We start from the raw sequence: 11,591 nt of genomic DNA on the forward strand, positions 1-11,591 counted from the left end.
ACATGACCTCAGTATGCCAGATTACCAGATTTGGTTGCTCTAGCCAATGCACACGACACTAATTACAAATAGAGGCTTTGACAATTAATGACTTGCCAAGTTGATGTTATATTGAGTTTTTGTACCCCATATAGTTGTACACACCATTCACGTGATGTTCTGAACCCATGAACCAAGGTACCATCCTTGTGTAGCTGGAGTAACTCAATACACCACATATAAACGCAGGGTCGGCCTAGGGGTAAGCCCAACAAGCTTTCGGTCTTAGGCAATCTCTTGGGTTGGAAAAAATCTTCAATGTAACGATTATTTGTAATCTTATCTCATAGGATTTGGGTCACATGTATGTGTAAATCCCACACTATGTCAAAGAGGCGTTACAAATAATCGTTGCATTTGAAATTTTCTCGTTGGGTTGGGGCAACCAAACAAATAATAATTTAAGCCAGATGTACATATAAAAAAGTTAACCATAGTAGCACAAACCAGTTGTTGGCGTTGTTGTCATTGCAAGCTATCGAAGGACTAAGCGATGTAAGTTTGATTCCTAGGACCCCACACCCCTCTTTTATGTTTTATTTATTTATTATTTTGTATGACTTTTAGGCTCTCCGTTCCACTAAGTTTCTTATTTCTTAAATACTTATTTTCTGCTTTACGAAGCAAGTCATTATCTCACAATACATCAGCTTTAATTAAAAAAAATACTTATTTGAAATATAAGTATTTATTTTTCTTAGCCGAACGGAGCCTTAATAGTAAATGGGCAACAAAGTATGAAGTTAGGTTAGGGCAACTTAAATGTCAAGTGCGCACTGTATAAACGCATTCCACCTATGGTCATCGGTTTGTATATCAATGCATGATGAATTCCCTCTTCATTTTCAATTTGAATGGAGATGGGTTAGCTTGCGTCTGATTAGCCGGTAAAACACACATTCTTTCATTCTATTGTGCATATTCTCTGTCCTGGCGGTGTGAAATGTAAATGGCTATGCGTATTTGGAAGGGATCCTCTTAATTTTCTGTTCTTACCTCTGCTAATTTGTGTGATGAATACATTGGCCGCAAAGATCAATCCTCTAAAGAAAAGTACTCCACTTGGTTATAATTACATCAATGATTCTATAGTACAGGCCATCCACTTGGTTCAAAAGTCACAAAAAGTCTTGAACTTCAAGAAAAAATATGCAAACTGTCATTGACCGGTACAAATTCAAATTAAAAATAACCAAAAAAAAAAGAGACTAATTTTATTAACTAAAATAAGTACTTATTTTTCGAACTAAAAGTGACGTATTGTGAGAGAGTGACTTGTTTCGTAAATCTCAACAAAAAATAGTACTTCAAAAATAATAATGGGGTAACTATTATCTCCACAATGTTCCAGCTTAAAAAGAAAAGGGAGGCGGGGAATGACGATATGAGCCAAAAACATTCAGTTCAGATGATTCTAACAGTTAAATACTAAGGCAAGGCCTTTTCAATTCAATCCCTTGGTTTCAGAGCATATTTCTTAAAACGAAAATATGAGGGATTGACATGAAGGCAAAAAACAAATACGAACAAAAACAACTCGAAAGACGGGGACGGACGGCACGATCAAAATAGATGGCATCACGCCAAATACCTGTACTTGAACTTCATGCAAGTGTAACATTCAGTAATCTTCAATTCAACATGTACTGGCTTGTGTTCCAGTAGGATAACCATTTGCCAGCAAACCAAGTAGCCCCATTTAATTTTATTTCCAATCTAAGCCGGTCCTACAGCACGTCGTCCCCTTGGCCAATTCTAATTGTTGCAAACGTTCAACTACTTCCTTGATGGTTGGTCATTGGTCTAGGTCGTGACTAACACAGCGCAATGCCAATTTAGTGATTGCAGCTCCATCTTTTGCATCAAACCACGTACTGCCTCTCAAGCTTTCATGCACTACTACCACGGGGGGACACTGTCGGCAATCCTTCCTATGCTGGGTCTTCTTAGGCCTAGTTTCGTACTCTCCCCTGGCCCAAATGTGAAGATAAAAATAATCCTCCTCTTGAGCGGCTCTTTTTGTTACAAGCTCCAAAAGTAAAACACTGTACGAGAAAACATCTGATTTATCCAAGAATTTACCTGTACAGAGATCCACAGAAATATCATATTACAACCCATCCTTAGTTCCGTTCCTAATACAACACGAAAGCGAGGAAGAAAGTCACCCGGAACCCCAACGCATAAGAACTTTGTGATTTCAATTTTCAACGATCTCAAATAGGCAATGAATATAGAATACATGCATAACAGATGTTCCAAATCTCAAGAACCAAAGCATAAGATGAAAGCTACACTTGGAACCCACCCAAGAACTAAGAAAGAATACAAGCATAACAGATTATCGAAATCACAAGAACCAAAGCATAATATAACAGATACACTTGGAACCCTCTAATACCAACCTAAAAATCAAGATAGTTAAAGATTATTTGCTCAGCCCTATCTAGGATGGTCTCTATCAAAGCAGCAAATGTTGCACGAAGTTGTTTTTACTGGGAGGAGGATACTATGGGGGCTGTGGATGCGCAGCAAGAAATAGATTTTAGTGGAGTTCTCATGTTGGAAGGCAAAGAGAATGAGAGGGTTCAAGAAAATGACCTTTCCAAGGTGAATCAAGGAGGCGGTGGCAATGATGCAAGACGGATTTGAAATAGGGCTAAGTATGATCAAACATGAAGAGAAAAAATGGCTGTTTTGGGCCTGTGAACAGTAGACGTGAACAGTATTTTGTAAGGAGAGAAGAGTTAGAGAAGGATAGATCCAAGGCCTCACACCTAGGTTACCAAAGGCATCACACCTAAGAGCATCCGCAATGAGTGTGTTATATTTGTGTATCAAAATGTTTGTTAAAGTATGTGTTAGAATAAAAAATGGGTTCTACAAGTGTGTGTTAACTTAAAAGTGTGTTAGTATATATATGAGTACCTCAATGGGTTAGTTAGGAGTGTATTAACTCTTTAAAATAATGTATCAAAACAATGGCTATAATAAAAACTTTTACAATAACTATATGTCACCAACGTCATTTTTTTGTAATGAAGGAAAGGCCAACGGCCATGTTCCTGCCACTCCACTTCCCATTTAAAAGAATTATGTTTAGAGCATGAAATCCCATTGCCTATTTTGCCTTTATTCTGACCTTTGGTATTCAACGCATATATAGAAAAACAATGAAAAAGGCAACGGTAAATCAAGCTAACGGTAAGTTTTTAAAAAAGAAAGTAGTGTAAGCATTTATGTTTTATGGTTGAAGTTTGAATTTATAGGGATAGGACCCACTTATTGTTTGTTAACTTCTTTGCTAAACTTGATAACCATACTAACACACTACTACATTTAGCACACTCTAGTACACTCTAACACACAAGTATTGTGGCACAAAAAATACAATTTTGTTTGTTAAATCTTAACACACACAATTAACATACTAATTAACAAACTCATTGCGGATGCTCTAAGGCCTCTTTAGCATCACACCAAAGAATGAGATTGCAATCATAAAAGCTTAAAGGTAATTTTTCATTCACTCAATCATTCATAATTCAAGCTCTTGAGATTACATGACTTAGACAGACTCCATAACACTTGAATGCAAAAAATTACCTGTATTCCCATTACGTCTAGGTAGAATGAATGTGTGAATGCAGATAACTATTCCTATTCCCTAGAAGGATGGATATGATGAATGTGTTACATAATGGTTGAATGCATTTAATATGCGGTCAAACTTCCCTAAATGAAAAGACACAAGGGTCATGAAGAGTCATAGCCTTCATTGTTCTAGATAACGTCTAGTAAATATCCCAAGTAGGCTCTTCATCATCCCAAATCATTGAATCTTTTGAAACTACCAAACTACCCATTGCATTAATCATGGACCGCATCAGGCAAGGACGGCGTGTAGTTTGGGAATTAGAAGCAGGGGCATGTCATGTGGTACTTACAGTTGAGGGAATTGAAGATGTAGTTGAGGGGAGATCATTATGTTCCGGCTGGAGACAATGTTAGAGCTAACGGTTTCTTTGCCCCACTTTGGCCACATAGCACAAGGAGTTATGTGAGTTGTATCCGCACATTAGCAAACCACCGGGGGTGAAAGTGAAGTTTTCCCTTTAATTTACGGTCAGTACTAAAACCATTGGCTAGTCCACTATAGTTTTCCATCAGTCACTTGCACTGCAAAGAAGCCCAGCCCATACCCATTTTTTGTGCCAACCCAAAGTTATCAATCTCGTACCCCGGTCAAAGTACTGTTTCCTCTATTGGAGAGGTACGTACTAGTAGTCTAGTACCAGGATATATCTTGGTACCGTTTCGGATTGACCGCAATTAAAATTTTATGTATTCCTCAATATATTTACGTATGATCCAAAAAATTTGACAAACAAACAAGTTACAACATTTTAATGTACCTCAACATTACCAAAATAGATTTCTAAATTAAAACATCCATTATCTAGTTTATAGGAAAAACAAGTTCTAAGATAGTTCTGCAAATCATTGACAATTTCTGCCAATCCTACAAAAATCATTAATCAATTTTATGGTAAACAAATAATTGAGGTTAAGTATTAACAAAATGAAAAAAAAACCAGAATGAATAATTTTTCCATAAAGATATCTCTGCCGTCCAATGTCTTGTACAAAAGTCAATCCCACCCAAATGCCTCTCTCTCTCGCCATCTATACATATATAATTCCCTTTTTCCCACTGTTACTTGTTTAATTTAAAATTTGTACCCAACGTATTCACGAAATGATCAAGAAAAGCGAGCAATAAGGGTTGTAGATTGTGATACAACTTTCAGAGCATTCTACCGGAGTAGTCCATCGTGAGTCACAGTTCTGAGAGAACCTAAGTTTTGCACCGGACGGAATCCACAAAATGGACGAGATGGCCCGCAACAGCCCGGATTAGAGCGGTATCTCTACCGAGATGGAACCAAGAGTCAGGTATCCCGTTCTTTTGCCGGTATGGTACATCTCGGCCGGTACTAACCGGTACAGTACGAGATCGATAACTAAGTGTGAAACTAGCTCATTATGCAAAGAGACAACTCCCACTTGCATATTATGCACTCGAAGGCAACTGTGGACAGCAATAGGGAGAAAAAACCACCACACTTGTTATCCTACCATTCTTGGAAACAGAAAGTTGAAGCGTTTTATATTTTAAAAAAATAAAGACAACTGAAACGCAATTAAGTCTCTCATCCCCTTCCCCATAGTGACATAACAAACAGTAACCCTAGCCATTGATTCCTTACAAAATCGAAGCTCTTCAACTGATGAAACTCTTGTTCAATCCACTAACATGTCCACATCATTGCATCGTTGAATATCTGATAGTTATATTTTCTTAACCCATTTATCTTGTTACTTGGGTGGCTTAGCATGTTCCTATGTGTTTTCAGGTTTTGATGATCATTTGATGTGAAATGGCCAGCACGAAGCCTGTAGATGGTTGCATGATCATTTGACGTGAAATTGCCAACAGGAGGCCTGTAGATGGTTGCTATGAAGCTGGGAGACCTTGGAGGCGATTGATGAAGAAAAGAGAGAAGCCGTGGATACTTGGAACCATTTTCATGGAAATCCAAATCAATCCGATTCAGAAGGAAAAATCTAAGAGTCTGATTCAATCCCGAAATAAGAGTCAGCTGCATAGCCTTTAGCATTTTTAACACACGTCTCTCATCTGATGTCCGATCATTGGGATGATTCAAGTTCGGGTTGGAAAGCTAACTTAAAGAGCTACAACTTTGTGTGCAATACAATTTTTTAAAATCTCGACATTTACAAGGTCAAAACGAGCAGGCGAGAAGAATAAAGAAAGCTGAAAAAGAGAAGTCCGTCCTGATGGAGGACCAAAGCATCCGGACAGGATTTTTTTGTCCGCCAGATATTTTTTAGGGCCAAGCATCCGGACGGGATACCCAAGTGTCTGGACACCGTATGTCAGGTTTGATGAGTGCGAAAGGCCAATTAAAAGGGTTTTAAAGGAGGAACTATAAAAGGGGAACCCTACGTCTTTTTTGAGGTTACCAAACATTCTCAAGAGGGCTCCAGAGAAACGCAAAGAAGAGCTCAAGCATTCAAGGATGCATGGCTTTCACCAAAGATTCAATATCTCTTCCTATTGGCGGCTAACTCCATATGATGGCGTGAGATTGAAGACAATTTTTGATGGGACAAGTGGTATACTCTACTTTTTGGTAAAGGGAAGAAAAGGGTGTCGAAGAGCTGAAGTTGTTTTTACTTAGGTTTGAAGTAGTTTTTATTGTCATTTAAGAGTATTTTCTTAGCTTTCTTCACCGCTACGTAATCTCCTCATAAACAAGGTGTTCATAAGCATCACACCACCTGCTATAGATGGATTGTGGTAGGTGGCAGTAGCTGTTTTTTAAGTACAGGAGTTGGCTGGAGTCATTAGTCAGTTATAATGGGTGAGAAGATTAGTTGGTTGGTTAGGGAATCTCTTGTGAGGATCGAGGTAATGTGTTGTTTTGTGTAAATTGGAGCCAATGGCTCCCTTGTGTAACTGTTCCATTGTTCTTCAATAAAGATTCCCCAATGTGTCAATGGCGACTGACATGATCCTTTTTCACAAGAGAACATTCAAGTTCAAAAATTGCGCACATCAAATAGATACAGTGGGAAATGATCGGCATCCAGAGGTTTTTCTTCTTGGTAATCTTCCCCCCAATACCATACTATTACAAATCGCAGCGTTTAGGAAGATTACACACGGATTACAGCATGGGCCTTGAGTTTCAAATAAAACGCCTTGAGTTTCAAATAAAACGCAGTGAAAGCATAGGAAGAGAAAAACCTGTGTCGGAAAAACATGGATCCACATAGCCAACACACCCCCACACTTTTTCAAACGGGGGAATATCACCAAAATCTCCACCAACAAGCATACCGAAGTCAACTAACTTCAGATGGCAAACCTGCAAGCCCGATAATATTAGATCTTCCCAAAAGGTTCTCAAAAGAAAAAAGTGGTGCAAAAACAGGACTTATTACCTTGTCAAGCACTAAATTATCAGCACAGATATTGCGAAGCTTGAGGTGTTGAGAATGAAAAGCTTCAAGGAGACATGCAAATTGAATTGCAACCTTGATTCGTGAAAACCAGCCAAAATCATCTATAAAAAAACAAATAAGGCCAGTTAAGACGAATTCATGAAAGGCTCTACGGGTTGATGAAGGCCCAATTATAATCAGCTGAGGTGGTTCTCCACGGAGAAAACTTCCTTCATCACGATTTTACTAAGAAAGATGCTAATTACTTGTGGGACAGAAACACAAAAGAAATAAGGCTACAAAACCCAACCTCGAGGAAGGAGGTTACGCAGGGTATCCAGTGGATCTAGCTCATACACGGCAGCCAGCCGCCCATTTACAAGGCAGCTTCCAATTAACTTTACCATGTTATGATGGCTTGACAAGGGTGATGATACTGTCAGTAGCTTCATTTCATGCTATGACACACAAGAAGAACATAATTTGAAACAACAGTTAAAAACAAGCAAGCAATGAAATCAGACAGAGCTTTTTTTTTCCTTCAATAACACACACTTGCGTGGAATCTTCCTTTAGCAATTTGTCTCCAGAACCTGTTAGAAGGGTTAGCAAAGGATCTAACTTCTCCCAAACAATAGTTCCATGCTTTCACCATAACATTAGCCTTGTGGATGTTGTCCAAGCCTCGTTGCTGAATACTTTTTCCCTGATACACTTGGCCAAACAGGGTATTACCAATAAAGTCTTCTAGAACCAAACCACAAGGCAAGTCTGCCATAGTACCTTCAAAAAAAATAGGGAACCCTTTCGTCAACTGATATGCTTACAGACAGAGAAAATGAGTTATAACCTTATACAAGTAAAGGCAACATGGGTTCCAGGAAAAATTTCAAAGATACCCCTAAACTTCTGCTCAAATGTCCCATAAAAACCTAAACTTAACAAAATCTCATTTTAAAACCAGAGGTTATCAAAGCCTACTCAATTAAAACCCTGACACCAACTCCGTCAAATTGGAGATGGAATGGTTGACATGGAGATGACTGGGCTTACTTTTTGTATGATCCACAAAGCTGCACTCCCTTTTGGTTGGCAATTGCATTGATAAATCACACATTTATTTGTATTGCAAGTTTATCGAGTTCTAATTTCTTTTACATAACCTAAATATAATGATCGACTAGGTTTCGACCAGCCCAAAGCCTCGAGTGATTACGAAGCTTGCAAGATCTACCACAATAAATAGTTTGGGCGCAATTCATGAACTCAGTTCACAATCCCTGCAATTATGCAGACAAAGAAAGAGAAAATTCAAGCTAAAACAATTGATGTGCAAAAGATATGGACAAAACCAAGAAATTGCTCCAGGGACAATCTACAATTATGCGTAAAGAAGCAAAAACATTTCGGCATGAGAAATTGCTCAAGGGATGATTTACAATTACGCATAAAGAAAGGAAAACATTTCGGCATGCATATACATGAATATATGCATAAAATTGTAAGATGCATATCTCTTATTTTCCAACATTCTTGCAAGCACTATCAAAGTAAGAAGAACGAAGGTGTTGCAATTTTATAATCCAAATTCATTCTCTCTCTACGAAATTTCGTCCCAATCATGGGAGATCACCGCAACAATTGTTTAAATGACTGATTATCAAAATTAACTTCACCAATAATCCAGCTCCTGATAATTTTGTGTCTCGGGTAGGAAATATAAATTCCAAACCTGTTGAACCCCCAATTTATTTGGTGGGTGGGCCCATATTCGTAGCGGGGATCATCCCTTTGCCATGTTGAAGGACCACAATAAGTCCGATTAATTGTGGATGAAATACTTGATGTTTAATTCTTGAATTGATGGCCATGGCAGCAACATGTTGCAATGGTGTCTAGAGAGGGGATCTGTTGTTTGAAGAGATAGGAGAATAAGTGGTGTGTGGCATTAGGCTGGGGTTGGGTCGGGTATGGGTATATGCATGTTGGTATGAGTTACACAAAACAAATTTGTGGTACATGGTGCTACTTGGCAAACAAAATAAGCCAAGTCAGATACAAGTCAGCAATTTTTCTCCAATTTAACGGAGTTTTACATCGGGGGCGTTATTGAGTAATCTTTGACAAGTTCAGGTGAGTAAAAGTAAAATTTTATTAACTTCAGGTGTTAAAGGGACATTCGAGTGAAAGTTTAGGTGTATTTTTTAAACATTCCCCGGGGTTTCATTAAAAGTGCCCTTAAAGCATTGGTGAAGAAGCCACAAAGCGCTCATACACGGCGCAAGGAAAATTGTGCATACAGGATGTACAATACTATCTCTTATCAAGATACCTTTAGGGAACTCGGCAACAAAATCAAAAAATAAAAACGCCAAAAACATACCAAACTCAACCCTGATCATATCAGCAAATTCTCGGAATGATTTCAGTGTAGACACTACAGGAGGATCAGGGCCTGGAGCAGTATTATTGGTTGGAATGAATCCCAGCAGTTGCTCCTCCGGCAAATCAATAAAGTAAGTTGTCCTCGCCGCTTTTTTTGAGGACATGGCAGCAGCAACCAATGATTCAAACCATGTGGTGCATCAACCACATAATCAGGGAAAATGTAATATTTCTGTTGAAGGAAAACAATAACCCAAATCAAACATGAAGGAGAACATAAGTAAATCAAATCAATCAAATCCTGGTGTAGAGCAAATCCAATTACTCTTGCACCTGAACTACTCAAACTCTGCATATACTGCGGCCTCGTTTAGTTCTCGAATTGAAAACAGGCATAATTAAAAGTCCCAGGTCGTCCAAACAAGTTATGTTTCTACAACACACTGATGTTCAAGGTCGGTACTGGGCATAAGCCCTCCAAGCTGCCGCCCCCACTCCCAGCCCCCAAAACCCTAATATCAGACACAACCAACAACAGTATCAACATTATTATCAGAATTAGCAACAACACTATCCACATTAACAACAGAAACCCCAGGGCTACGCAAATCTGAAGGAACATTAACCTTAACATCAACAAACGAAAGATGAGAAGTAGAACACGAAGGCACAAGAGGAGGAAAATGACCTAGAACCACTGCTTATCAATCAGAGAACACAAACAGAACCAAAGAAAGAGGAGGGTCTAAACTAGCCTGAATTACAGAGAGAAATTCGAAAATCGAGTAACTAGAAGAGGTCTGCAAGTTTAACAATGAAAACATCGAGCATTAGGGTTTCGTTTTGCAGCAAAATCAATCCAAAAAAACTGCTAGAAAAAGTGAAATCGAACTCACTGAGAAGATTATCGGGAGTAACTACACACGTGTCTCTGGCAGGTTGGCCTGACTCAACAGCCTTCTCCATCTTGAGAGAGAGGAAATCGAACTCGCCCTGAAGATTATCGAGAGTTACTACACACGTTTGTCCGGCAGGTTGACCTGATTCGACAGCCTTCTCCATCTTGAGAGAGACAGTGAGAGATGCATGCCACTCTGAGATGCAGAGAGTGAAGGTACCGTCAATTTGAACCTCCTTAAATAGAGACAAACCCAGGGATTTTGATCGAATTTTACGTCTAGGCGGTTTTGATTATGTAAAACCAAAACGGTTTTTTTTTTTTTTTTCCGTTCAAAAGAAAGATCATGGAAAACCAAACCAAATTGGTTTGGCAACGGTTCATACACTTGAAAGCAGTTTGAAATTGAAACCCAAACCGATCAAATATGACCTTCTCAATATTGAACCACTAGGGTTTGCAGGCACGACGCAACGCATTCAACTAAAAAAATTTGATATGAGTGAGAGACGTGCTAATGTTTCAATTGTTTAAGCCACCCCGTACACTTATTGTTTAATCAAACCCAAACCGTACAAGTTTTGTCCTCTACCTGGTCTCTCCATAAAACCAACAAAACCAACCCACCCAAGTTACGAAGCCTCCGGCAGGAATAAAGAAAACTAAAAGCCACCCAGGTAGATATACGTCTTTATTCGATTTCGATTGAGGCATTCTTGCAAATGCCTAAATTCTTTTAATGAAAAAGAAGGAAAACAATCCACAGTTATGAGTCCGGTCTCTCCTCTGATTTGGTTTTAGCTGCTCTGGGTAAAAAAAAAACAGCAATTTAACAGATAAAATTGGGCGTTCCAACAAAGCAAAAACAAAATTAAACAAATAGTGGGGATTCAGAGGCTTAGAGCTTAGGTCCAGAAAAAAGCAGAGAGAGAGAGAGAGAGACGTACCTCAGTCAGGGAAGAGAGAGAGAGCTCTGTGCTTCAGGGACAGCGCGTTAGGGTTTAGGGCAAGATGAGGTCTGGATTTGGAATTTGAACTTTCAATCATCGTGTGTGTGTGTGTGTGTGTGAGAGAGAGAGAGAGAGAGAGAGAGAGAGAGAGAGAGAGAGAGATTTTGTTTGAATCTGGGCCGTCTGATCCATTCGTGAGAGAGAGAGAGATATTTTGTCTGAATCTGGGCCGTCTGATCCATTCGTTAATGCGCTGGCAGCAGATGGTGAAAACGTGTGACAGATAC

The 11,591-nt window shown here is 39.0% G+C and overlaps 1 protein-coding gene across 2 annotated transcripts; it reads right to left on the minus strand.

Annotated features, from left to right (window-relative positions):
- Positions 1 to 1,330: 1,330 nt before the first annotated feature.
- Positions 1,331 to 11,345, minus strand: LOC131303939 (serine/threonine-protein kinase BIK1-like). Of its 2 annotated transcripts, none has more exons than XM_058331006.1 (8): positions 11,302 to 11,345; positions 10,353 to 10,550; positions 9,790 to 9,968; positions 9,455 to 9,688; positions 7,382 to 7,854; positions 7,072 to 7,193; positions 6,875 to 6,995; positions 1,331 to 2,121 (listed from the first exon to the last, which is right to left on the minus strand). In XM_058331006.1, the coding sequence occupies exons 5-8, from the start codon at positions 7,521 to 7,523 to the stop codon at positions 1,835 to 1,837; spliced, it is 672 nt and encodes a 223-aa protein (XP_058186989.1). In that variant the 5' UTR covers positions 7,524 to 7,854; positions 9,455 to 9,688; positions 9,790 to 9,968; positions 10,353 to 10,550; positions 11,302 to 11,345; the 3' UTR covers positions 1,331 to 1,834. The 2 variants fall into 2 exon arrangements, with proteins under 2 accessions (XP_058186989.1, XP_058186988.1); XM_058331005.1 differs by lacking the exon at positions 11,302 to 11,345 and having other exon boundaries at positions 7,382 to 7,529; positions 7,627 to 7,854; positions 10,353 to 11,240.
- Between the last annotated feature and the right edge of the window lie 246 nt (positions 11,346 to 11,591).

This window comes from Rhododendron vialii, chromosome 10a (genome assembly GCF_030253575.1).
Source record: "Rhododendron vialii isolate Sample 1 chromosome 10a, ASM3025357v1".
NCBI classification, from domain to species: Eukaryota; Viridiplantae; Streptophyta; class Magnoliopsida; order Ericales; family Ericaceae; genus Rhododendron; species Rhododendron vialii.

Excerpts from the sequence above, each read along its gene's own strand:
- LOC131303939 (XM_058331006.1), bottom strand. The coding sequence starts at position 7,523 with ATGAAGCTACTGACAGTATCATCACCCTTGTCAAGCCATCATAACATG. Across the intron at positions 7,194-7,381 it reads GCGTAACCTCCTTCCTCGAG|ATGATTTTGGCTGGTTTTCA; the intron begins GTTGGGTTTTGT and ends GTTTTTTTATAG. Across the intron at positions 2,122-6,874 it reads TCCATGTTTTTCCGACACAG|GTAAATTCTTGGATAAATCA; the intron begins GTTTTTCTCTTC and ends ATCTCTGTACAG.